The sequence below is a fragment of the Amia ocellicauda genome, chromosome 1 (genome assembly GCF_036373705.1).
Source record: "Amia ocellicauda isolate fAmiCal2 chromosome 1, fAmiCal2.hap1, whole genome shotgun sequence".
Lineage (NCBI taxonomy): Eukaryota > Metazoa > Chordata > Actinopteri > Amiiformes > Amiidae > Amia > Amia ocellicauda.
In genome coordinates, this window is record NC_089850.1 from 59,559,814 (window position 1) to 59,586,748 (window position 26,935).

General features: G+C 47.7%; 2 protein-coding genes across 2 annotated transcripts; both read right to left on the reverse strand.

The window, feature by feature from the left end:
• Positions 1 to 1,320: 1,320 nt before the first annotated feature.
• On the reverse strand, positions 1,321 to 5,666 carry LOC136759396 (T-box transcription factor TBX1). Its single transcript, XM_066714379.1, has 6 exons — positions 5,660 to 5,666; positions 4,818 to 4,983; positions 3,281 to 3,382; positions 2,659 to 2,830; positions 1,781 to 1,936; positions 1,321 to 1,392 (listed from the first exon to the last, which is right to left on the reverse strand). Exons 1-6 carry the CDS (start codon positions 5,664 to 5,666, stop codon positions 1,321 to 1,323), a joined length of 675 nt encoding a protein of 224 aa, XP_066570476.1.
• A 5,209-nt stretch (positions 5,667 to 10,875) lies between these two features.
• Positions 10,876 to 14,096, reverse strand: LOC136755154 (apolipoprotein A-I-1). The gene is made up of 4 exons (XM_066711607.1): positions 13,987 to 14,096; positions 12,759 to 12,810; positions 12,279 to 12,432; positions 10,876 to 11,892 (listed from the first exon to the last, which is right to left on the reverse strand). The coding sequence occupies exons 2-4, from the start codon at positions 12,799 to 12,801 to the stop codon at positions 11,292 to 11,294; spliced, it is 798 nt and encodes a 265-aa protein (XP_066567704.1). The 5' UTR covers positions 12,802 to 12,810; positions 13,987 to 14,096; the 3' UTR covers positions 10,876 to 11,291.
• Positions 14,097 to 26,935: the final 12,839 nt, after the last annotated feature.

Below are 26,935 nucleotides of genomic sequence, written 5' to 3' on the forward strand. Positions count from 1 at the left end.
AAGAATACACACACAAGATTTATTGAATTCAGAGCGTGTTGATAATGCACATATACAAGACACTTACAGAACTACAGGGAAACACAGAGCTGCTGTAGTCTGTTAGTAGATTACACAGGGTGACTTGTTTGTCTCAGATATATGACATGAGGGCAAGTGCCGGGACATCAGTTAATACAAAGGGGCATCTACGAGTGAGACAGAGGGGCTGAGACACACAGAAACATCCCACTGCACATTCACAACAACGCAGTTTATTCTCTCCACAGGACACAAGACAGCACAACATCAGTACATCAATACAACAACACAGAGCCAACAATCCAGCAATGCTGCACATTTATATGGAGAGGTGGAGACAGCATCTCAGAGACAGAGAGAGGGACACAGAGAGGTAGAGGACGGGGAAAGAGAGGAGCAGAGATCGATGAAGGGGACAGAGGGAGGGAGAATGGGGGACATGTGGAGGGGACAGACAATGAGACGGAGAGAGGGGCAGACAGGGACACATAGAATGGCATATAATGACAACAATAGAGAGAAAGCAAGAGAGAGATTGAGACACGGAGAGAAAGAGGGCTAAAGAGGAGAGAGAGACAGAGAGAGAGAGAGATTGTGGTGGTCTGGTGTAGAGGATGTAGTACTGAAATTGACGCAATGGTACGTCCTCAGAGGTGTCAAGGGGTGGACAGGGCAGGCCGCTGTTCTGGGAATGGGCAGGCTCACTGTGTGCAGCCGGCAGGGGGGTAACCAAGCTGGCAGCTGGGGGGTCTCTCAGAGTAGGAGGGGTGCGGGGGCAGAGAGAGGGGCATGAGGGAGGGGCTGGGCTTCGTTGGGTCCTGAAGACATGAGTCTGTACACAGAGAGAGGGGGAGAGAGAGAGGGGTTAGAAAAGAGATAATTTTTGTGTTATAATTGATTTTTGAGGGAGGGAAGGAGAGAGAGAGAGTAAAAGAGAGAATGGGAACACAAATAGAGAGCAAGAGAAAGACTCTTCACCAGGACAGTGTTGCTGCTGTTGCTGCTGTTGCTGCTGCAGTTGCTGTGGTTGCTGCTGTGTGATCTTGGGCTCTGGCCTGCCTCCCCTGGGTCGACAGAAGGAGACGGAGAGAGGGAGCGACCGAGCGGTGCTCACCCTGCCAACACAACGACACCGCTCTGTCACACGCTGCAACATGTCAACACATCCCTGTTACACTGTCAGAGCTACACACTCAATAGAACACACTGTGACACATCCTCAGTCACAGGAATGACATTAATGGACACGCGGTGGCACACGTGCACACACACACACACAGGCTGCCCCCTGCCCCCCCCTCACCAGTCGTCATTGTCAACCTCCCGGAATCCTTTGGCAAACGGGTTGCTGGCGATTTTCAGCTGCGTGATCTGAGTCACAGAGAGGGACGGTGTGAGACACAGAGATGGGAACAGAGCTAGGAAAAGACAACGAGAGCCCAAGAGAGACACAGAGAGACAGAAGAGAGATGGTGAGAGCACGAGAGAGACACAGAGAGACAGAAGAGAGACGGTGAGAGCACGAGAGAGACACAGAGAGACAGAAGAGAGACGGTGAGAGCACGAGAGAGACACAGAGAGACAGTGAGTGGCACAGAGAGACAGTGAGAGGCACAGAGACACAGCGAAACAATGAGAGGGAGTGAGAGACAGTGAGAGGCACAGAGAGACAGTGAGAGCCCAAGAGAGGCAGCAGAGACAGAGAGGGACAGCGTAGTGGCTGCGCGAGGGAGCACCACACTGAGGCGGGCGGCTGTACCCGGTGGTTCTGGTAGGCGGTGACGGCGGTGAACTGCGTCTCAGGGAACTGGAAGGTGTTGAAGTTGTGCTGGGCGTAGCGCTGGCTGTCGCGCCGCGGGTCCACAAACACCACGTGGAAGCGCGGCTGGTAGCGATGCATGGAGTTCAGGATAATCTGTGCATATATGCACACGGACACACACACACAGTCACGGATACAGACACACACACAGACAGTGTCAGCTTTCTGGTGTCAAATTCATATCAGAGTGTGACTGTCACTATCTGTGTCCGTGTGTTTCGGTGCCTCGGTCTGTCAGTGTGTCAATCTTTTACAGTATCAGTATCCTTGTATGACAGTGTACCAGTGTCAGCAGTGATGTCATTGTGAGTGTGTCGGTGTCAATCGCTTGGTAAAACAGTGTTACATCATCTCAGTGTGTTATATTCTCAGTAAGACTGTATCTCAATATCTGTGTCAGTGTCTCAGTAAGTTGGTCTGACAGTATTACAGTGAATCATGGTGTCAATATCTCAGTATGTCAGGGTGTCAGTATCTCAGTGTGTCAGGGTGTCAGTATCTCATTGTGTCAGGCTGTCAGAATCTCAGTGCGTCAGGGTGTCAGTATCTCAGTGTGTCAGTGTCTCAGAATCTCAGTGCGTCAGGGTGTCAGAATCTCAGTGCGTCAGGGTGTCAGTATCTCAGTGTGTCAGTGTCTCAGAATCTCAGTGCGTCAGGGTGTCAGAATCTCAGTGCGTCAGGGTGTCAGTATCTCAGTGTGTCAGTGTCTCAGAATCTCAGTGCGTCAGGGTGTCAGAATCTCAGTGCATCAGGGTGTCAGTATCTCAGTCTGTCAGGATGTCAGTATTGCGGTGTCTCGTGTCACAGGGCCTCACATGTCCGTTGTCGTCCAGCAGGTTGTTGGTGAGCTTGAGCCGGTCGAAGGAGACGGTCTGCTTCATCCACTGCGCACCGCGAGCGGGGGAGTCCGGGTGGAAGTGCACCCTGCCAGGGGCCGCGGGGTCGGCCCGGCCCGCCACCAGCCACGATGAGCTGTGGAACGCATACCTGGAGCACAGGGTACAGGCAGCTTATCAGTGGGACAGTGTGTCAGTGTGTCCATGTCAGTGTCATTATCCGAGCATTTGTCAGTGTGTCATAGCTTCAAAGTATTAGTGTATGAGTGTGTGAGTGTCAGGGTATCAGTGTATCAGTATCTCAGTGTATTAGTGTCACTGAAGTAGTGTGTCAGCGTTTGTGTTATTGTTTTTAGTGTGTCAGTGTCTGTGTCAGTATAGCAGTGTGTCCATATATTAACATCTGATTGTGTCGGTGTGTGGGTGTGCTGGTGTGTCAGTGTGTCAGTGTCTGTGTCTGTGTTATTGGTTTTAGTGTGTCACTGTCTGTGTCAGTAAAGCAGTGTGTCCATGGATCAACATCTGATTGTGTCGGTGTGTGGGTGTGTCAGTGTGCGGGTGTGCTGCTGTGTGGGTGTGTCGCTGTGTGGGAGTGTCAGACCTGTATCTCTTGTCGTCCACGGGGATGAAGTCCATGAGCAGGACGTACTCGGCTGCAGGGTCCATCCCAAAAATCTGTACCTGGAATGTCGGAAACATCCTCCTGCAGACACAACACACACGGTCACCAAACACTGTCACTGCACAACACACACTGTGTCACTAATCACCGCACAACACACACTGTGTCACTAAACGCTGCACAACACACACTGTCACTAAACACTACACAATACACACTGTCACTAAACACTGCACAACACACACTGTGTCACTAATCACTGCACAACACACACTGTGTCACTAATCACTGCACAACACACACTGTGTCACTAAACACTGTCACTGCACAACACACACTGTCACTAAACACTGCACAACACACACTGTCACTAAACACTGCACAACACACACTATGTCACTAAATACTGCACAACACACACTGTCACTAAACACTGCACAACACACACTATGTCACTAAATACTGCACAACACACACTGTCACTGAATACTGCACAACACACACTGTCACTAAACACTGCACAACACACACTGTGTCATTAAACACTGCACAACACACACTGTGTCATTAAACACTGCACAACACACACTGTCACTAAACACTACACAATACACACTGTCACTAAACACTGCACAACACACACTGTGTCACTAATCACTGCACAACACACACTGTGTCACTAAACACTGCACAACACACACTGTCACTAAACACTGCACAACACACACTGTCACTAAACACTGCACAACACACACTGTCTCTAAATACTGCACAACACACACTATGTCACTAAATACTGCACAACACACACTGTCACTAAATACTGCACAACACACACTGTCACTAAACACTGCACAACACACACTGTCACTAAACACTGCACAACACACACTATGTCACTAAATACTGCACAATACACACTATGTCACTAAACACTGCACAACACACACTGTGTCATTAAACACTGCACAACACACACTGTGTCATTAAACACTGCACAACACACACTGTCACTGAATACTGCACAACACACACTGTCACTAAATACTGCACAACACACATTGTCACTAAATACTGCACAACACACACTGTCACTGAATACTGCACAACACACACTGTCACTAAATACTGCACAACACACACTGTCACTAAACACTGCACAACACACACTGTCACTAAATACTGCACAACACACACTATGTCACTAAATACTGCACAATACACACTATGTCACTAAACACTGCACAACACACACTGTGTCATTAAACACTGCACAACACACACTGTCACTGAATACTGCACAACACACACTGTCACTAAATACTGCACAACACACATTGTCACTAAATACTGCACAACACACACTGTCACTGAATGCTGATCAGTTACTGTCACACACATAGATTATCACAAAGACAGACCGAGTATGACTGTGTGCGTGTCTATGGGTGAATGCGTGTGTACGAGTGCGTGTTTATGAGTGTGAGTGTGTGACACAGTAAAACGCGCATCTCACCGCCCGGCCTTGGTGACGATCATCTCGGTGCCCAGCCGGTCAAACTGCTGCCACAGGGCTGCCATCTCCAGCTGCACCCGAACCCCTGACACCTGCACTGCCTTCACACAGGGCCCCCCGCCCTGCACACAGCCCCCCACTGCACAGCACACAGACTGGGGCACTGCTGACACACACAGAGAATGGGAAAGGGGTACAGGGAGGGCCGGAAGAGAGGCAGAGGGAAGGAGATGGAGGAGAGGAGTAGGACAGGGGGATGAAGGGAGGAGAAGATGGGAGGTGGAGGGGGAGGAGAAGTAGAAGGAGCCGTTACTAAACAGTCAGGACGGACAAATGGCTGTGCATACCAATACAGAGCACCACAGAGCACAACAAATCAAGACAGCAGTACAGCACATACAGCACAGTGATGAGGCTAGACTGTGGGACTCCTTCAAACAGCGAGAGCAGCGTCTCGGGTCTTTATCATCATCAACATTATTATTATTGTGAGCAACGCTAGTTGTGAGAGCAGCAGTGATTATTAGCCCTGACATTCTGATACAGATAGAGAAGGAGATAGATAGAGATATAGACAGACACACAGACATACAGCACAGATAGACTAACGGACAAAGAATGAAATAAACAATGAGACAACAGATCTACGAGGAAGACACCAACACTACATCAATAGACAGCAGGACAAACAGACAGGTAGATACATCGATGGAGAGACAGACACATTCTCCATTTATGCTCAATGCAGTGACAGACAGTGCTCCAAGCCAAATGAATGCGCTCTCGTTCAGACAAAGACCGATTCATGAACGGAGAGATGTTCTGCCAGCGAGCAGCCCTACCCTCCATGTGTGGGGTCCACAGCTCTGTTCCCAAGGGTCTGTCCGTGCCTCTGTCTGTGGATCTCTCCGTGTGTCTGCACGGCTCCCCTCTCGATGCGTCTGTCTTCTGTCTGTCTTCTGTCTGTCTGGTCTCCACTGTCAAGTCTCACCCCAGCCCCAGAGAAGGGAGTCTCTTGGTGTCTCACCCTATGAGTCTGTCTGTCTGTCTGCCTGTCTCTCACCACAGCACCAGTGAAAAAGCCAAACAACTCCCAGTCCCGGTCTCCCAGTCCAGCCCAGTTCAACCCAGTACAGACCTGACCATTCAGTGCAGTCCAGTCTGGAGGATTCAGCGGTCAGCACTGCCTCCAAGGAGAGTTGGATGTGTGTCGCGGTGACTTGAGCTCCCTGTCTGTCTGTGTGTGTCTGTCTGTGTATGTCTGGGCTGTCTTTAAAGTCTGTTGTCCTTCTCCCTCTTTGCACCTCTGTCTGAGTGTGGGTCTCTTTCTCTCTCTCTCTCTCCTCCTCCCTCCTTCTCTCTCCCTCTCTCAGTCCCTCGATCGCTGATTGGACACGGAGCCCATGGAGTTGCACAGTGCTTGTGTGAGTGAGAGTTGAGGAGTGATCGGACACGTTGTGTGCTTATGTCCCAACGTGTACGAGCGTGTGTGTGCGTGAGTGCAGTTGTGTGCCTGTGAATGTGTCAGTGCGTTGCTACGCCATCCCTAGTCAGTTCTCTCCTCAGTGCTGGAGGGGAGTTGAGAGGTCCACTGTGCTTTATAGTGGCTGAGAGACCCCTGGGACACCCCCCTCCCCTACACACACACACATATATAATATTCATACCCATCACACACACTTTTTCCAGGGAGTTATCCTTTAGTAGAGCACAACCCTCTCCCACCAACTCTTCTCACACCTTGTTCATGGTACAGAGTGGGGTGGTGGGGAAAACAGTGTTATCAAACAGCAGCCTAGCCATGTTAGTGTAGTAGATTTACAGTAGTATTGTCCTGTTATTGTAGTACTGTAGTACTGTAGTGCAGTAGAATATTGCTGTTACAATAGGGGACTGTAGTAACAGTTCAGTAGAGTAGTGCTGTTACAATAGGGGACGGTAGTAACAGTGCAGTAGAGTAGTGCTGTTACAATAGGGGTCTGTAGTAACAGTGCAGTAGAGTAGTGCTGTTACAATAGGGGACTGTAGTAACAGTGCAGTAGAGTAGTGCTGTTACAATAGGGGACTGTAGTAACAGTGCAGTAGAGTAGTGCTGTTACAATAGGGGTCTGTAGTAACAGTGCAGTAGAGTAGTGCTGTTACAATAGGGGTCTGTAGTAACAGTGCATTAGAGTTGTGTTGTTCCAATAGGGGTATGTAGTAACAGTGCAGTAGAGTAGTGCTGTTACAATAGGGGTCTGTAGTAACAGTGCAGTAGAGTTGTGTTGTTCCAATAGGGGTATGTAGTAACAGTGCATTAGAGTAGTGCTGTTACAATAGGGGTCTGTAGTAACAGTGCAGTAGAGTAGTGCTGTTACAATAGGGGACTGTAGTAACAGTGCAGTAGAGTAGTGCTGTTACAATAGGGGACTGTAGTAACAGTGCAGTAGAGTAGTGCTGTTACAATAGGGGTCTGTAGTAACAGTGCAGTAGAGTAGTGCTGTTACAATAGGGGTCTGTAGTAACAGTGCAGTAGAGTTGTGTTGTTCCAATAGGGGTATGTAGTAACAGTGCATTAGAGTAGTGCTGTTACAATAGGGGTCTGTAGTAACAGTGCAGTAGAGTAGTGCTGTTACAATAGGGGACTGTAGTAACAGTGCATTAGAGTAGTGCTGTTACAATAGGGGTCTGTAGTAACAGTGCAGTAGAGTAGTGCTGTTACAGTAGGGGGCTGTAGTAACAGTGCAGTAGAGTAGTGCTGTTACAATAGGGGGCTGTAGTAACAGTGCAGTAGAGTAGTGCTGTTACAATAGGGGGCTGTAGTAAGAGTAGAGTGGAGCAGTGAAGTAACAGTAAGGGCTTGGGGTAAAACTCCAGTAGAAGGGGTAATACACTTCCGTCCACAGTAACAAGCAATAGATACAGGAGCCAGTGGCAGGAGTGCAGGGGTAGGGGGCCGGTGTTTAGCAGGATCACAGAGAGATGGGGGTCACAGCACAGACAGAGCAGCAGGGTCGCGCCCTCTGACCCCACAGCCCCCCCCCCCCCAATCAAGAGGTCAGTCAGAGCAGGTCCCCGGGGCAGGTGCCTTGTCCCATCCCTATACACACACACGCTTATTGCTCCTGGGACAGTGTGGGCCCCCCGGGCACAGCAGACAGGCAAGACGGATTCACTAATAATCCCACTCTCTGTGGAGCTTTTATCCTGACCCTCTGCTCTGCCCAGTCCTGCCTGGAGAGTGTTGCTGGGATGCTGTGGTCTGGGCACGGTGGACATCACTGCATGGAAACTTTATTTTTTTAATCCAACTCAAAACAAGTCTTCTCTGAATGGAATTGACTGGGTCTATTTCCACACCCAACCTGAGCCACCCTCACACAGAAGTACGGCAAGCCCATTGGGACAAGAATAGTAAGGACTGTTGTAATTCAGCCTTGCCTACTTGAAATGGTCACTTCAAGCCCAGCGTTAGGCAGCTGCTAGCATTGAGCACCAGGGCACTGACATCATGTCCTGCACAGTGTTTGTCTTCTACTGACATCAGTGATCCCCCCCCATCAGGCAGCAGGACTGGTTTCTGATAACTTTTTTCATGTGACAAATCTCACGCATTGACGTTTTGAAAACTTGAGAGCTGTGCAGGACAGCACAGGACAGGACTCAGGGGGGAAAGAGGGACATATATAGACACTATATATCGACACCTTTTTCCCTTATCGTTATTACATTCCTTACTCCAAACAAAATGTCTCAAAGTGTGTCTGTGTGTGTATGTGTGCAAGTCCACCCTGGGTGTGTGTGTTCTCACTGGTGTGTGTTTCTATCTGTGTGTATGTGTCTCTAATTGTCTATGTGTGTTTTTGTAGTGATATGTATTTGTGTGTGATTGTATGCGTCTCTTGTTGTGTGTTCACTTCAGTGTGTCTGTGTATCTCTGTTTATCTGCCTGTGTGTTTGTGTCAGTGTGTGAGTGTCTGAATTTTTCTGTGTGTGATTGTGTCAGTGTTAGTCTATGTGTGTGTTTGCCTGTGTATTTGTGAATGAAGGTGTGTGTGTATGTCACGTGTATGTCTCTGTGTACATGTGTGTACATATGCCTGCTTGTGTGCATCTATCTGTGTGTGCAGGCGACACATAAAGGGAAACAAACGATTACTTAAAAGAAAGAGGAGACAACAAGAGAGAAAGACAGGAAAAGAGAAAGAATCAGACATGAGGAAGAAGAAGAAACAAAATGTTGCACGAGCAAAACGTGTAAGAGAACCAGAGATCGACAGACATACAAAGACTGAGAGAGACCGAGGGGGGAGAGGAGGACAGGGAAAGGGCCAGGTGTGCCCACGCTGTCGGTGCGTCAGTGCCTCTGCGCTGTATGGATCGCAGCCGCAGTAATGGTGCGGTGTTGAGAGGGCCCGCCTGGGGGCAGAGAGGGCCCTCATCCATCTCCCGGCTCTAATGAAACCCTCCCCGTCTCACAGCTTATCAATAGGCTGAGGAGCCGCGCTGACAGCCATCTGACTGCACCCATTCATCACCCAGCGCTGATATTACTGGACACCGCCGGCCCTGACAGCTCACCTGTAAACACGGCAGTACGCCGACAACACACAGACACACACTGGCTCCTTGGACTGCAGACCCCTCGATGCCACCCTATCACCACATTAAAACACTCTTTCCTTCCCTTTCTCTCTGGGTTTGGACCCCTCTGTCTCAACACTCTCTCTCTATATACCCCTCTAACACAGTACGCACTCCCTCTGTATCCCTCTCTTTCCTCTTCTCTTTTTCTTTGCTTGTACCCCTCTGTACCCCTTTGTCAGATTTAAAACAAACATGTTGTTTTTCCAGTAGCCCCAGTTAAAGGAAGAGCACTGGAAGTCTAAGGGCAGGTCTTGCTGTTTTATTCTCGACGTCTCGCTGCCCGTCACCGTCCAGACCTGCCGTAGTTCTGTTGTTCGATGTCATGCCCTGTCTGTAAACAAATGACAAACTCTTCTCACATCTATCATCAACCGCAGATCTCTTTTCAAAGGCGTATAGACCTGGGGCTCTAGTACGTGTCTGGCTAGCAATTGTCTGAACCCAGTGGTCCTTTGTGTTGTGTTTCTAATGGCACTGGTTCATACGGTTCCTGGCAGTCATTAAAGTCAAGGGTCAGTCTGTGTACCTGGGTTCGAACAGTGGGCTCAACCGTATGGAGAATGTATCTGCTGTAACTCATACACTGAGCAATAATGCAGAGGGGCTCATAGTCAGGGTTGGTAGCCTGACACTCTGGTGCTGTCATTGACAGTCAGTTTCTTACAGAGGAGTCCTGTTCTCTAACAAGCATGGTGGCTTTATGGAATAAATAATTTTGCTTGAAAAATACAAAGGCTAATTATAAATACAAGGCTGTTGGTGTTAATATCTGTGAAACAGCACCACCTGGTGGAGTAGTGTAGTAACAGCTGCTATGGTGAGCTCCCCACCTGCAGGTGGACTTTCAACCACTGAAGACTGGCTCAGTAAACCCCTGTACCTACCAAACGTATTGGGAAGAAAAACTAAAAGAGAACAACCTTTCTATCCGTTATCATCCTTGTAAAGGATTAAACACCCTAACAGAAGAGAACCTCCTGTCTGAACTGACTGAACTCCCCAGTGATCGCCATTCGTTCTGGCAGCGTTGTGTGAGGTTGTTGTAGTGGTACTGTGCCCTAATGCTCACACCCTGAGGTTATATACAAATCCATGTCTAGCAAATCCAAACATTTCAGTGCCATTCAGTTATTTTGCATGCTTATATAGTTTTTAGCTTTATTTTCCCTTTCAAGTTGTTTTTCATTCATTGTATTGTTTTTTGTGTGTGAATGTTTATTTCTCAGTGTGCTCATTTGAATGTAATTTTATAACGTTATTTTACCATGTTTTGACCACATGCCCTGAAGGCCACAGCTTGGTGCTGCCACAGTGTCATATTTGTCTATGGTCACTTTATTGTACGGATGCCACAATGTGACTGGAGGCTGCTGTGTTGGCCCTGCAATGTCTGTGTGCTGGGGGGGGGGTCAATAACCAGAGAGAGATGCACTTCTTAGCAAACAGCAAGGCTTTTATTGGGGAGGAGAAAACATTCAAGGTGACGGGGGTGGTGTGTAGAATAAGCCTTTACTGAACAATGCTGAGCAGCGGCAAAGACAGTGAGACAGAGACAGAGAGAGTGAGGGAGAGTGTGCCTGCTCCCCAGACAGTGTCTGTGTGCATCCCAGGGACTGGGGAAGGGCACGCTGGTCTTCGTTGCGGAAGCCAGCAGTGCATCAGTGAGAGCAGTACTGTGTCGTTGTGTCCGTGTCTCCAGATGGCAAGGTGTCCCGGCTCTGTCCCTGGGTGCACCTACAGGTGGGTGGGGGATGCGGGCGCGGATCTTGGGGTTTCAGGGTCTCAGGAAGTGAGGACGTGTTTGGTGTGTGTGTGTCGGGGAGGGTGTGCTTCAGCATGCCGGGGCTTTTACTGCTTCAGGCTCTGGGCGACGGTCTCCCAGAGCGCGGTCAGCTTGGCCACCACCTCCTCTCTGTAGGGCTGCAGCTTGGCCTGCAGCTCCTGGCCGAAGGGGGTCACCTTCTCACGCACCTCCTTCACTGCCTCGTCCACCTTGCTGCGGTACTCCTCGGCATAGGGGGCGGCCGACTGGCGGATGGTCTCCAGACGCTCAGTCAGCTTGGCTCGCACGGCCTCCACGATGGGTGTCAGCTTGGTCTTCAACTCCTCCACGTTGACCTTCACCTTCTCCTTCAGCTCCTCTGCCAGGGGCTCCACCTTGGTGCGCAGCTCCTGCAGCCTCACGCGGCTGCGCTCCAGCTCCTCGCGGAGCAGGGGCTCCAGCTTCTCGCGGTACTCCTCAGTGTGCTTCTGAATGGCCAGACGCACCTCCTCCCTCTGGGGCTCCAGCGTCTTGCGCAGTTCTTCGATGTCCTTCAAGGCTTTCTCCCGGTAGGCCCTGGTGGCATCCAGCACCTGCTGGCTCACGGTCTCTCCCATGGGGACGATGGACTTGGAGGCTTGCTGCAAGTAGGATTGGAAACTGTCCAGGCCCTGGGTCACCTTCAGCCTGAGGGAGAGAGAGTGAGAGAGAGAGGAAGAGAGGTTAGAGGAGGAAAAGGTGAGGGAGACAGAGAGAGGAGGAATGAGGAATGGCAAAAAGGGTAGAGGGACAGAGAGGGAATTCACTGTAATTTATTGAACAGTGAAAGAAAAAAATGAAGAAAGCAGATGGAAGTCAGGAGAGAGAGAGGGGAGGCAGCGAGAGCACCAGGGGCACCATGACACAGACACAGAGAGGGTGAGAGAAAATGAGAGGGTGTCAGAGGGACAGAGACAAACGCAGAGAGAGAGAAAGAGAGAGTCCAGATGGAGACAGAGTGCTGTGGTAGCCAGGGTCAGACAGACAGATGGAGAAGGAGTCTGAGGCAGAAGAGAGGAGGGCAGGGCGCTCACTTGTATTCATTGCTCAGCTTCGTGCCCTCCACCTGGTCGATGGCTCTCTTGATCGTCTCGTGTACCTGTGCTAGGTACATGGAAACGGCCTGCTGCACCTGCTGCGCCTGTGAGGGTGGAGCATCAGCCTGCCACAGGTACCGAGCCTGCGCTCCTGGAGGGGGAGAGAGGGCCGTCAGCGCCAGAGACACCGGGACACAACACACTGCAGCACAGCGCTGTGCAACAACACACAGAACTGTACGAGTGGACTGCAGCGTGCTGTCATACCATACTGCACGTTAAGCATGTTAGAGTACAGCACAGCACAGGAGTGGACAGAACAGTGCCGTGCAGCGCAGTTCGGTTCAACACAACACAACACCGCACAACATAGGACAGTACAGTGCAGAGCAGGACAGGAAAAGATAAGCTGTCCTCTGGGCTCTACAGTCAGGAATAGCCTTGATTTACTGTACAGGAAAAAACAGTGCTACTGACCGGCAGCCAACAGGACAACCAAGGTCAGGGCCACGAACTTCATGTTGATGATCTGAGAAAGAAAGAGGGAGGAGGGGTTAGTTACATACAATGCCAAAATGCCACAGAAGCACAATGAGAGCTGCACAACACTGAGAGAGGCTCAGTCAAGCTCAAGCCCAACTTCATGCGGCAGAGATTTATGCTTCACGATCTCTGGTTGAATGCTGTTTCAATGCAGGTGCAGCTGAAGAAATGAAATGCAGACTACACTGCTGTTTGCACCAATACAGTTTTGAAGTATAATGTCTGTTGGACACTGTTATGCAGGTCGATGTAAATAGACACACACACTGGACAATCTCATTGACACCGGCAGTGATATAAAACACACACACACACACACCCTGAGTGACAGTAGTGTCAAATTTCAGCTGTATTGCCGGTCCAGGAGTCCACAGTGATGGCACAGCAGATCGTCTCATTACTGACTGGGAATTTACAGCCTCCCTGATAAGATAGGATGTTGAAGGGGGGGCATCTTTAATTCTGAGATAATCCCCATTCTTCCACCTAGTCCGGACTTTGAGCAAGTAGATTATCTGCTATTTCGATATAATACATTGAAAGAACACAGAGTTTCACAGAGATAAGAGGAGATCGAGAACAGGTTTGATCAGGCTGAGTGTCAGGCCTCTCTGTCATTCTCTCTCCCTCTCTCTCTCTCTCTCTCATTGCATTGTATCCAATCCCAAATCAAATGACAGCAAAGTTAAACTGATAAGTTTTGCCCAAGTATGTATAACCTCACACATCTGCACACAACTGAGCTGTAATCTCTTCACACACACAAACACTGCAATCCTGGAGAACCAGCTGAGACAGAGCCCCACTACTGCCTGCCTCATTGCAAAGGATGGCTTCAATATGGCTACACAAGCAGATAAACATTGTCTAACTCTCAATCAGAGCTTTGCAGTCGGTTGTCTTCGTATGAACAGACGAGACAGTGTGAGCCCATCAGACAGTCCACATCAGGGACCAAAGTGCATATTCCACCAAGACCCTCATCCCCGAACACACCACCTAGACATGTCAAACTTTGGTTTAAAGTTTTGAGCAGTGCCTCAAAATGAAAGACCAATTTCCCGCAGATGGTTAAAATAATACATTAGCCAACTATCCAAACAGCACCCCTTCCCTCCCCTCCTCTTTCAGAGTGTGGCATGGCCTCAGGTCTCAGTCTTACCTCTCTCCTGGGGGTGTGTGGTGAATGTGACCGGTCCAGGAGCAGCAGGGAGTTTTATACCCTCTCTCCCTCTCCTGCTCTCTATCTGTGTCTGCGTGGAATTGGACCCCTGATCCCCTACCTGCTGATTGCCTGGAGCCGGGATATCAAGGGTCACAATGCAGTGTCAATGTGAGTCAGAGAGTCAGCAAACAATGCTCCCGTGCGCCCACACTCACTCACTCACACACACACACACCTGTTATCACCACACGTAACAGCACACACAGCACATGCCACGCTCTCGGCTCAGCTCCACGTACCACCCATACACTGAGAGACAGGTCCCCACTGTCCTCTCTCAGGCTGTATCCGTGGGGGGCTGCTAACTACAGGGGAACAGCGATAGGAAAATAATTGTTCTCACGGTTGGGTTTTTAACTGGCTATGAGGCAACCAGGCATCGGCAAGTGCGGTGCCACAAACAAGGAGGGTATTTAAACTGAGGACAGGGTGTCCCCGGTGAGACAGGAGGTTCAGCAGTGAGTGCATGTATCGGGACAGGCCTGTGTCTCTGAAGTGTTGGCCTCAGGGGGTTCGATTACTCGCAGCCAGTTCGAGACATTGAACCGCTGTCACAACCAGACTGCACCCAGCTGCCTCCAGACCCTCAACTCTCCTCACACTCCCTCCAGACCTCTCCTGTGGCAGACCACTTGCTGTGCCCCCCTCTGCTACCTTCCCTGGGCCGCTCGGCACTCTTGCTGTTTTGCACTTTAATAAAATATGCTTCCTTTGCTGCTGCCTGCTTATGTACTGTTAACACTACTTTTGTGTTGCTGCGACTTTTCCTGTGCCTCCCTCTCTGTTTAGCTCATACCTAGGACTTCACTGTATTACATCTGCACTTGTCAGCTCATTGTACTAGGGTGTGTGCTTATTGTATTTTGTACAGATTTTGTACACTTTTGTAGTGCCTTAACGGCTTAAAGCAAATCGAAACTCTGACTGAGCGGCAAACCGCAGAAAACAACTTTCTGCTGTAAGAAGAACTGCAAAGTGTGTCGTTTGTGATACGCAGGCAGCTCAGAGTTTCAATCTGGATACCCTAAGTATTAAATACCCTTGCTGACTTTCATGTGTTAAGGGAGTTTGTGCAGCACCCTTAAACCCAAGGAACCGGCCACAGCATCCTAGCAGTTGGCCGTGTCGCCTCCAGACTCAAACTGTGTCAGACTTTCAGGAGTGTCAGAAAATACAGCTGTCTGTCCCTGAGTGTCACTCCAGCTGAATCAGTCACTGATATTGTCACTGTATCCTGGCCACTTTAAAAACCAACACATCAGTCCAATACATCCACTCTGAAGGCACTTTCTTGAGGTTGTTGTGGGTCTGTGTGTGTGTCTGTCCTGTGCGTCTGATGGTCTGATGGTCTGTGCATCTGTCTGTTTGGCGTCAGCTTCTACAGAAAGGTCCAAACCCCGATTCTACGAAGGTCTCTGCAGCTGGCATGTTTCCAGCAGCCGTGTGAGAAGAGAGCGCATGTTTAGGACAGCAAGCTGACATGCTGAAATTGAGTACATTGCAAGAGTACGATACAAGACTCTCTGCGTTCAAAACAAAAACAATAAAGTGTGAGTGGAGACACGTAGTGGTGCTGTGTAATACAGGTATCTCACATAAAATGCCATTTACAAAGATATGGAAATCTTTAAAAGTGGCTATGAAAAGGGGTATAAACATGGCATATGTTTTTCTCTGTTTTTAAATATATTTTGAGCTGTACTGTAGTATGTTTCCCAAAATACTCCAAAACATATAGATGAAAAACATATTTTTATTTGCAATTTCTTTGCAGTTTACATCAAATCATTAATTTACTATGTGAGTTTTGCAGCAATTTTACAATCTATTTTGATATATTTCTCTTCTAAGGGGATGGGGGTCTCTGTAGGAACTCAAAAAGACATGAGAGAACGGGGTAAGCAGATTGCAGCAGACAGCAAAAGCAGCGCAAGCAGCCGTGCAGCTCGATAAGCAGAGCGTAAGTGAGCAGTCGGCATGACAACGTGTTCCTTCTTGTGACTGGGCTTAAGTTAATCACAGACACACTGAATCAATGCTTCATACACGTGCTTTCAATGCCCCTAATCTGAAAGAATGTGCTCAGACAACAGGTCAGGGGCTCACGGGGGTCAGAGACGGGCTGAAGGGGCCAGCATCAGCGATAAATGAATCCACAGGGGCTGCTGGGATTTACCCAGGCTCCTCTGGGAAACAGCGGCCCCACGGGACCACTTTCCCACCTCTTTAGCTCCAGGAAATATATGCTCATTTTGCCAGAGTAAGTGGGTGAGGAACGAACAAACACAACTCGCTCTGTGTTTTTTTTTTTATCTCTGTGATTCACAATCCACTCCAGCTCGTTTGCCAAGTATAAATCTGTATAAATTAATGAATGATTGATTGTATTAACCCGATCCAGTCCTTGTTATAGTGACATTTGCACCCTGTTTGCAAACGTATTGGGACTTTGCAGAAATGTAATTTTTTTGGGAGCAAACTCTCACCCTGTTGATTATAAAACTCACTCACACACAGATGTAATTAAGCTATCGACTGCTGAAATTACAGTGCAGTGGAAACCTGGCAACCCTCACGAGTTCCCATATACAGATGTAAGGGACATTACCTGCTCCCTTCTTGGTAAACAATACCACGTGCTGCTTTATTTCCTTATTAAATAATGTGTATTAAGCCATACTTATTCATCATGTATTTACTTTCAGAGTTTGTGGAAAAAACTGTGAAGATCCACGTAAAGATTTCAGAGTTAAGACTTAAGACAGAAACCACGTCAAACTGCCATTCCATCGGATTACATTTACAGTCAAAAGTTTACATTAAGTTACACATAACTGGACTATTGACAGTGTTTAACAAACTCTGAATACACCACAGTACAGTTTAATGTATAACACAATGAATCACTGAATACCACTGTTTCGATGAGGGATGTGAAAACTTTCAAGCAGCACTGTCAACGTTAGGAAATACATCTGAGACAAGTACTGTCTAACATCCCTCCAAAGTTAAGTTACAGAGCCTCTATTAAAACCCCAATTGGGAGAGAGACACTACAGTGCCCACATCTCAGGGTGGGTTCATTTATTGAAGGAAGACCCTTTGTACTGCTCAGGAATGACAACTGGATGGGGTGCAGTTGGACTGTGCTGTAGGTCAAAGTTTTGATACGGTCTGAGCCATAGATTTATGACAGTAAATGACCTCAGAGAACTGTTATGTGGAAGTGCGAAATGAACTGCTGTAAACTTAGTCAACTGTATCTATTGTTAGCGATAGATTAAGGCAAAACAAACAACATATACTCACTATAAAACATTTCAGAGTATAACATTTACACTTGAGTGAAACTGTGACTGCAGCTGACATCTACGTCAAAACACTGGAGTTACACTGTGCCACGTGAATTACTCTAGTGTGGTGGGCCCTATTGAACCCGCTGGCTGGGTGTCTCTCTGGCAGGGAGGGAGGGCAGGAGCAGATGATACAGTGAGACTGGTGTGGTGAGGCTGTCGTGCCATCTCTTGGGGAGTTGACTATCAAATGAACGGTCTCAGGTTATGTAATACATTGTAAAAACACGTATTGGAATTCCTTGCTGTTCTCTAAAGGGTGCAGGCGGCCGGGAGGTGTTGATCTAAGATTTCTGTGCAGCCGATGCACCAGGTTTTCTTGTTGAAACTTGTGAAGGAACTACCCTTGCATTGAGCGCATGGGATCATTAAAAGGAAGAGCTCTACAATAAAACACTGCGGTAGAAAAGCCTTCGAACTGCTTATTGCTCGGAAGGAAAAAGCAGGAATGAAATGAACCCACCATCCAAGCCACCCATGTGCTCACTCTAACCCCAAACAGCCAGCTCCCAACCTCCCTCCCCACTGACTCCCCCACCCACCCACCTACCAATCAAGCACCGCGCAACTGGACACGCAGTGACGCACCAAACTGCCCACCAGGCTGTCAACCAACACACCAACCTCAATCCCTCACCCAGCCTATCTACTGCTCAGTATGCCTGCCACGACACGGCCAATCCCATGGGCTTCGATAAGACCAGTCCTGCTTTAGACCTGCAGGAGGGGAGGTTTGGGGACCATTAGTTCAGGATAGGTAAAGGAAGTGGAGTGGCAGCTGGAAGAAGTTTGGAGAGTGTTGCTCTCTCTCTCTCTCTCTCTCTCTCTCTCTCTCTCTCTCTCTCGGAGCAGTACTGGTGAAAAGTGCAGCGTCGGGTCGTTCGGCAGAGAGCAGAACATGCTGTGTCAGAGGGACAGTCAATAAAGCAGCTGATAATCGCCCGGGGGGGGTTAATGATTAGCGCTGCCGGCCAGCGAGCGCAGCTGATAGCGCCGGGGGACGCTGACTCTCTCACACACTGTGATAGCAGGACTGCTGAGCCAGCGCCAACACGACTGCCCTCTCTTTGTCTCTCTCTCTCTCTCTCTCTCTCTCCTTCTCCATCTCATCTCCTAAACAATTCATTTTCTCTCTGGCCACCTGTTCCCCACCCTTCTCTCTTTGTTTCATTCTCTCTCTCTGCTTCTCCTTCCCCTTCTTGGCCTCCTCTCTCTCTGTTCTATTATTTTACTCTCTCCTTCCTTCTCTTTCAGTCTTTCCTCTCTTCTCTTCCATTCAGAAGTGTTTCTAATCCTGACAAAAACTCTCTCCACTCCGTCCTGCTGTCTCTTTGCTTCTTCTTTTTTTTATTTATTTTTTTTCATTCTCCCTCTCTTGCTGTCTTTCACTTTTCCTTCACCTCCTATTCCCTTCCCTCTCCTCCACTCTTTCTCTCTCATCTTTTCATCACTTGTCCTTCTCTCTCTCTCTCCCTCTCTCATATATTTTGGGATAGCAATGTGTTGCTCTGACACAGAACGCCACTTTTGCCAGTGCAATCACACCGTGCTAAACACTGTACAGGCAGACTCTCTTCTCTCTTCTCTGTCTGCGTCTTCCTGTCCCTGCTCCTCAGGGGGAGACAACAGGAAGTAAACTTTGCACTGTTCTTCTCTCCAAGATGAGCTGGCATTGCACAGAAGCATCAGTGCATTTGTAAAATAACCGGGGTCACAGTCGAGTCTGTGCAGAGATTTAAGGTTGGCCGGCATACAAACTGAACTGCATTTTCATCATCAAATGGACAGCCCCCCCCAAGACTTTTGTTGTCACTGAATCTGGCTATTTAGTAGGTGAGGTAAGTTAAGCAGAGTACTTTACACACAGGGAGTCCAGTATCAGTTAGAGATGTTTATCTGCGGTCAGTGAATATTTTTGTTGTGTTAAGTTAGTCGGTTATTTATTTGGTTCCTGCTGGATCAGTTAGTGTCATTGTGAGCGTTCTCTCGAACAAAAACTCCCCAGTCCCTCCGAGAGGAGGACGTGTTTTTATTTACTGTTTCAGGCGGCAGGGAGGACTTCGCCCGCTCTTTGTACTTGCCAGGATGGATCTGGCATCTGTGCCCAACTGCCTGTTGTTCTTCACCACCATAGCAGGGCGCCAGTGGCAATTAACAGGGGCTGGTTGGAGATGGAAATCAGTTTCCAAGCTATTTGACCCTGCTGTGAAATCCACTCCAGTTTTATTTACAAACGAGATCCAGTTGTGATTCAGAGCCGCCCCCTTCCACAGAGCTCCATGCTGAACAAATAAAATAACACACAGAGCACAACATGACTCGTGACAACACCCTGGTCTCTCCCGATGCACTTATTGGCCCCAACCTACTCAGGCAGTGACCCCTGTGAGGAAGACACCGATGGCGGTGAGATAAGGAGACCGGCGTCGGTGTTTCAGAGAAGAAGTGCTTCACTGCCGAGCTGAGGAGTCCATGGAGACATTTGCACAGCCTGTCTGACCGAACCGTCCCGTTCCTCTCATAAACCCCCAACCTTTGCCACAGTCACCCGGCGACTCTGTTACTCTGATCCGCACACACAATGGGTATTTGTTTCTATGGCAAGGTAGTGATACCAAAACAGACCACAGAGATAAAGAAAGAGTGAGAGACAAGACAGACCCCCCAGCACTCTCTAAAGACGGGGCCCTCCTTACAAGATAAACTAATCAAATTAAAGCACGTCCATTCATGGCATTGACAAAGCATCAGTGCAGTCCTAGAGAGTCTCTATTTTTGACGAGAGGGTCCTTAGACTAGGGCATCAAGGTGGGCTAGGCCTGTTGCTCTGCTCCGACCTCCCTGGCTCATATCTCTACAGCGCCTGTCCTCTCTCGGCTCTGTGAGTTCTCTGTTTGTTTGTTTTGTTTGTTTTAATATACAAGTCCCATTTCGTTCTGTTCCAAGATTGTATCAGCGTACGCTGTGTTTCCCCGGGGCCTGCCAGCCTCCTGCCATCACCCCCTCTGCTACAGAAACACCGTCCTCCAGCCCCTGGCACGACGCAGTACGCCTACAATAATGGGTGACATAAGATGTAAGGTGAATTCCTAGAAAATCGGGAGCAAAGAGTTTATTCACCTCCCCACCCCGGTCAACAATTCTGGATAAAGAGAGGTATTTTCCAGGGAGGGAGGAGTTTGCATGGCATTGTTAACTGTGTGTCTCCTGGGGTATCAGTCCGCAATCACAGGCTGGATTATTGGACTCTTAAATCAGCTGGAAGTCTCTGTTCATCTCAGCACTTTTGTGGACCAGAAACCTCCTGCCCTGTGTGCTAACAGAACCTAAAGGGGGGGTAAAGTTCGATGTCTCACTGTGTCATTCTCTCTCTCTCTCTCTCTCTCTCTCTCTCTCTCTCACTCTCTCCCCTTGTCTGCTTCTTTCTTTTTCATCTCTCCTTCTCATTTGACTTTTGCCGCCTCTGAAGCACCTCAACAAGTTTCTGCTGTGACATGTTCCTGCGTTTTACACTGAGCGCAAACCCCAGCAGGGCGGCCACAGGCAGTTCAATTAGCTGCTGTGTCAACATGCCTTTACGTATCATGCTGTGAAAGTAGCTTTTAACACCAATTATAACGGCACCACAATTCGAGTATGAGGGCCATTGTCCCATTGTCTGGGGAGAGCCCCGACAATAATGCTGTTTGTTTTCTACGCAAGTCATTCTCTATCAATGCAATGTGCCCTCCTCTCTCTCCCTCTCTTTCTCTCCTCTTTCTCTCCTCTCTCTCTCTCTCTCTCTCACTCTTCAGTTCAAAAACAATTTATTGTTCTCACTCGCAAACAACAAGTTATGTGCCAAAGCAATTATTTACTCAGTACACGCTGTATCCATTCTCTATGTCCTCTCTCTCTCTCTCTCTCTCTCTCTCTCTTTCTCTCTCTGCCTCCTTTCCTCCCTCTCTCTTACAGCAGCTCCCTGTACAGGAAATTCATGAGTGGTTTCCCCAGAGCAGCCATTAGCACGTCACTCTGAAAAAGTCACAGTTTAAGCTGACAAAAGAAACAGAAGGAAGTGAAAGAGAAATCGAATAATAGGAATGATTTCAATTAAACATCTTTGGGGGGGAAATTAAGTGGAGCTGAACAGGAGTGAATAAAAGATGAGCAAACTGCAACTTTTTGCAACTGCAAGAAGCTCTGAAGTCGGCCCAGTGTGTCCAGAACCTGGTGTTTCCTGCAGACGGCTCAGCGCATGCAGCTCCAGCACTGTCAGCTTTTGTACAAATGTTAGTCTTTATATTATTGTTAAGGAACACAACAACAATATGAATACTGTCCTTGTTGTAATCAAATGTGACTAACACTCGACGTCATGCATAAAAACATTACAGAAAGTTTCGGAAACAACTGGCAATGTGTGGATTAGCAAAACAGAATTGATGTGTAATAGAGCAATGTATGACTCAGGTGTGCATTCGAGGCATAGGAGGCTATGGCATTGTTACACAGCTGTGATTCCTGAGCAGCGCCCTCTGCTGGCACACCAGGGTGCAGGAGCTCAATGAGCCCAGTGTGTGAGTTCGCCCGCGCTGTGGACTGAGTGGGCACAGTGACTGAGCCAAGATCAACAGCTGGCCGGAAACAACCCGAGGGCATTCAACCACTGCCAGGGCCACAGCACTCACTCACTGACACACACACACCACACACACACACACACACACACACACACACAGACCCACTGACACACTCACTCACTGACACATACACACACACAGACACACACACTCACTGACACAAGCACACTGACACACACACACTGACACACACACACAGCACTCACTCACTGACACACACACCACACACACACACACACAGACCCACTGACACACTCACTCACTGACACACACACACACAGACACACACACTCACTGACACAAGCACACTGACACACACACACTGACACACACACACAGCACTCACTCACTGACACACACACCACACACACACACACACAGACCCACTGACACACTCACTCACTGACACATACACACACACTGACACACACACACTCACTGACACACTGACACACACAAACACTGACACATACACACACACTGACACACACACACACTCTCTGACACACTCACTCACTGACACATACACAAACACAGACACACACACACTGACACATACACACTGACACACACACACACAGCACTCACTCACTGACACACACACCACACACACACACACACACACAGACCCACTGACACACTCACTCACTGACACATACACACACACTGACACACACACACTCACTGACACACTGACACACACAAACACTGACACATACACACACTGACACACACACACACTCTCTGACACACTCACTCACTGACACATACACAAACACAGACACACACACACTGACACATACACACTGACACACACACACACACACAGCACTCACTCACTGACACACACACCACACACACACACACACACACACAGACCCACTGACACACTCACTCACTGACACATACACACACACTGACACACACACACTCACTGACACACTGACACACACAAACACTGACACACACACCACACACACACACACACACACACACAGACACACAAACACTATAACACAAACATACAGACACACACACTCACTGACACACGCACACTGACACACACACACTGACACACACACACACAGCACTCACTCACTGACACACACACCACACACACACACAGACCCACTGACACACTCACTCACTGACACACACACACACACACAGACACACACACTCACTGACACAAGCACACTGACACACACACACAGCACTCACTCACTGACACACACACCACACACACACACACACACACACACAGACCCACTGACACACTCACTCACTGACACATACACACACACTGACACACACACACTCACTGACACACTGACACACACAAACACTGACACATACACACACACTGACACACACACACTCACTGACACACTGACACACACAAACACTGACACACACACCACACACACACACACACACACACACACACAGACACACAAACACTATAACACAAACATACAGACACACACACTCACTGACACACGCACACTGACACACACACACTGACACACACACACACAGCACTCACTCACTGACACACACACCACACACACACACAGACCCACTGACACACTCACTCACTGACACACACACACACACACACAGACACACACACTCACTGACACAAGCACACTGACACACACACACAGCACTCACTCACTGACACACACACCACACACACACACACACACACAGACCCACTGACACACTCACTCACTGACACATACACACACACTGACACACACACACTCACTGACACACTGACACACACAAACACTGACACATACACACACACTGACACACACACACTCACTGACACACTGACACACACAAACACTGACACACACACCACACACACACACACACACACACACAGACACACACAAACACTATAACACAAACATACAGACACACACACTCACTGACACACGCACACTGACACACTCACTCACACACACACACACACACACACACACACACACACACACACACGCACAGCACTCACTCACTCACTCACTGACACACACACATACACAGAGACACCCACACTGATACACAGTCTCTGACACACTGATACACAGTCTCTGGCACACACACACTCACACACTGATGTACAGTCTGTGATACAGGCCCCGACACACTCACTAACAAGCACAGACACGATATTACTGACACAGTCACACACACTCACTGACAGACACACTAACTCGCAGACACAGACACACTTTTATTAGGGCCCTGTGTTTTAAATGACCAACTTTCTTAGACTGCACTTCATCCCTGCCAGTGCAAGGTGGTTGTGTAGTCTGCTTAATTAAACAACTTATTGATTAATAATCTCCCGATTCCTTTAATCATCTCAATCAGTCATTCTCTTACAGTTTTTTTTACAATTGGTTACATGCATTTCACAATACTGAGTTCACTTTTTCAAACTCTTCACACAGCGATCACAACAGCAGTCTATGTGGGCTAAACTGTGGATCATTTTTCATTGCTTTGGCACAAAATGCATTCAATGACTACATCTTTCAAATTACATAAATTATTTTCTCACTCAAACTAAACAGCCCATTTTGCACGTTTACATACTCTTTTCAAAACTGTTAAACCTAAGTTCAAAACCTGACATAACAAAAAATTGAATAAGAGGGAGAGGGAGAGGGAGAGGAGTACGTATCCGTGGTGGAAGAAGACCGAGAGGAAGATCAAAAGCTGTAGTCTCAGATGAGATTTGGGCTACTAAAATTGATCATGTCATAAATCAGGGTCTATCAATGAGAGAGGCTGGTCTGAGAGTGCAGCCAAATCTGCAACGCTCAACAGTGGCATCTGTTGTGAGAAATTTCCTGCAAAACAACAGGTAAGATGTGCATTCTGCAAGCCTCCAAACCCACTTGTGTGTAATTGTTGTTTTATTTCTGATTAGGACCCAACGGTTACCTCCCACAGGCAGGAGAGGTAGGATTTTCACTGCTGTGCAGGAAACTGCAATTGTTATTACTATTATTATCTATAATTATTTTTATTTCTTGGCAGACGCCCTTATCCAGGGCGACTTACAACATAAGTGCAAAACAAAGTGCAAAAATACAGTTAAGTAAAGGCCATCAGAAACAATGGTATAAAACTCACAGAGATTCAGGACAGTGTTGGCAGACAACATTACATTTGGAAATATTCACAATGTAAGCATAACAACTATTTCTAAAGTCCTGAAACAACATCAAGTCAGGATGAAGCAGTTGTACACTGTCCCCTTTGAGAGGAACTCTGATGAGCCAAGCAACTCAGGAACCTATATGGAAGGGATGTGCCAGGCAAGGAAAGGGCAATGTTTGTAATTGTATGGGACAATGTGGTATTTCACCAGTCCCGTGCAGTCACAGAGTGGTTTGCAGCCCATCCCAGGATGGTGTCACTTTCCTCCCACTTTACTCTCCATTCCTCAACCCCATAGAGGAATTATTTTCCTCAGGGAGGTGGAAGGTTTATGACCACCATCCACATGATCAAATGTCCCTCCTGGATGCAATGAATGCTGGATGCATGGATATATCTGTAGAAGATTGCCAGGGATGGACCAGGCATGCCAAAAGATTCTTTCCTAGGTGTATTGCCAAGATGACATAAGATGTGATGTGGATGAGAACCTGTGGTCAAATGCAGAAGACAGGGTTGACTAGCATTGCTACTGTTATCTGTATGGTAGATGGTGTATATACAAATTCTTGTATTTTAGAATCATTCAATGCCAAAAAATGACATAAAACATATTGAAGCATATTGCATAATGTATGATTCATTCCTATAACATATACTGCAGTGAATTCTAAACAGCAGAGAGGTGTCATTCTTGTTTTGTAATGACATTTTACAAAATAAAACATTGTGTAATGCTACCTGTTGTTAGTGTTTCTTAGGTCATTGCTTTATGAGTGACAAAGTGTGCTTGTTGGGTGATAACCTTTGCTAGTGTTATGGACGAATGAGTTGATTTGAGACATGTATGAAGTATTTTGTTAGTTTTAGTGCATTGTGGATGTGAATTAACTGCTGTGCCAAGCTGAAAGTTGGTTAGGAGAACTGGGTGATGAGTTTTGAAAAAGTGACCTAAGTACTGAGAAATGGGTCCTAGCGATTGTAAAAAACTAACACACTTACAGACACAGTATTTCTAACACTCCCTGTCACACACTCCACTGTAAAGTGGACACCCAGTACCGACTGCTGGGGTCGGGCATCTGAGTTAAGAGGGAGTTCATTCAGAGTTCAGCTTCTACACCCACACGCTGACACAGATACACAAGACACCCACACTAATTCAATCAAAAGCCCACACTCACAGACAAACAGAGCAATGCAAACTGGCACAGATACACACACACACACACACACACTCATCCTCGCTATATCAGCAGATGGTCATCAGAGCTGCTTGCCTCATGACACAATGTGTGTGCGCTGGGTATGGTGGCTGAGGGGGGTCAGCCATACACTGATACAATCTTGGAACAGAATTAAATTGGACTTATTGTATATTAAAACAAACAAAACAAACAAAGAAACAAAGTAATGATAAAAAAATAAGTAAAGTTTACAGAGTAAGATCTTCCTCCGAATCACGTGTAGATGTTTTTATTTCGCTCCAACATTGAACTTGTACTATTGTGAAAAGACAGCTCTTTCTTACAAAGTAAACAGGAGACGATGGTGTTGAATGGACTTTTGAAGTAATTCCAGACTATTGAACTTTTGTTTTTAGGTTTGTTTCCTGCAGAGGAACTTTGCTTGTTCACCTTCATTTTGAAAATGTGGCAAATACTCTTATTTATTCATTTTTACAAAATGAATGGATTATTCGAATACTTAACTTTGATCTTCCCATAGAAA

Excerpts from the sequence above, each read along its gene's own strand:
- LOC136759396 (XM_066714379.1), bottom strand. Across the intron at positions 2,831-3,280 it reads GTGGACGACAAGAGATACAG|GTATGCGTTCCACAGCTCAT; the intron begins GTCTGACACTCC and ends CCTGTGCTCCAG. Across the intron at positions 1,937-2,658 it reads TGCTGGACGACAACGGACAT|ATTATCCTGAACTCCATGCA; the intron begins GTGAGGCCCTGT and ends ATATATGCACAG.
- LOC136755154 (XM_066711607.1), bottom strand. The coding sequence starts at position 12,801 with ATGAAGTTCGTGGCCCTGACCTTGGTTGTCCTGTTGGCTGCCG. Across the intron at positions 12,433-12,758 it reads GGTTGTCCTGTTGGCTGCCG|GAGCGCAGGCTCGGTACCTG; the intron begins GTCAGTAGCACT and ends CTCCCCCTCCAG. Across the intron at positions 11,893-12,278 it reads AAGCTGAGCAATGAATACAA|GCTGAAGGTGACCCAGGGCC; the intron begins GTGAGCGCCCTG and ends TCTCTCCCTCAG.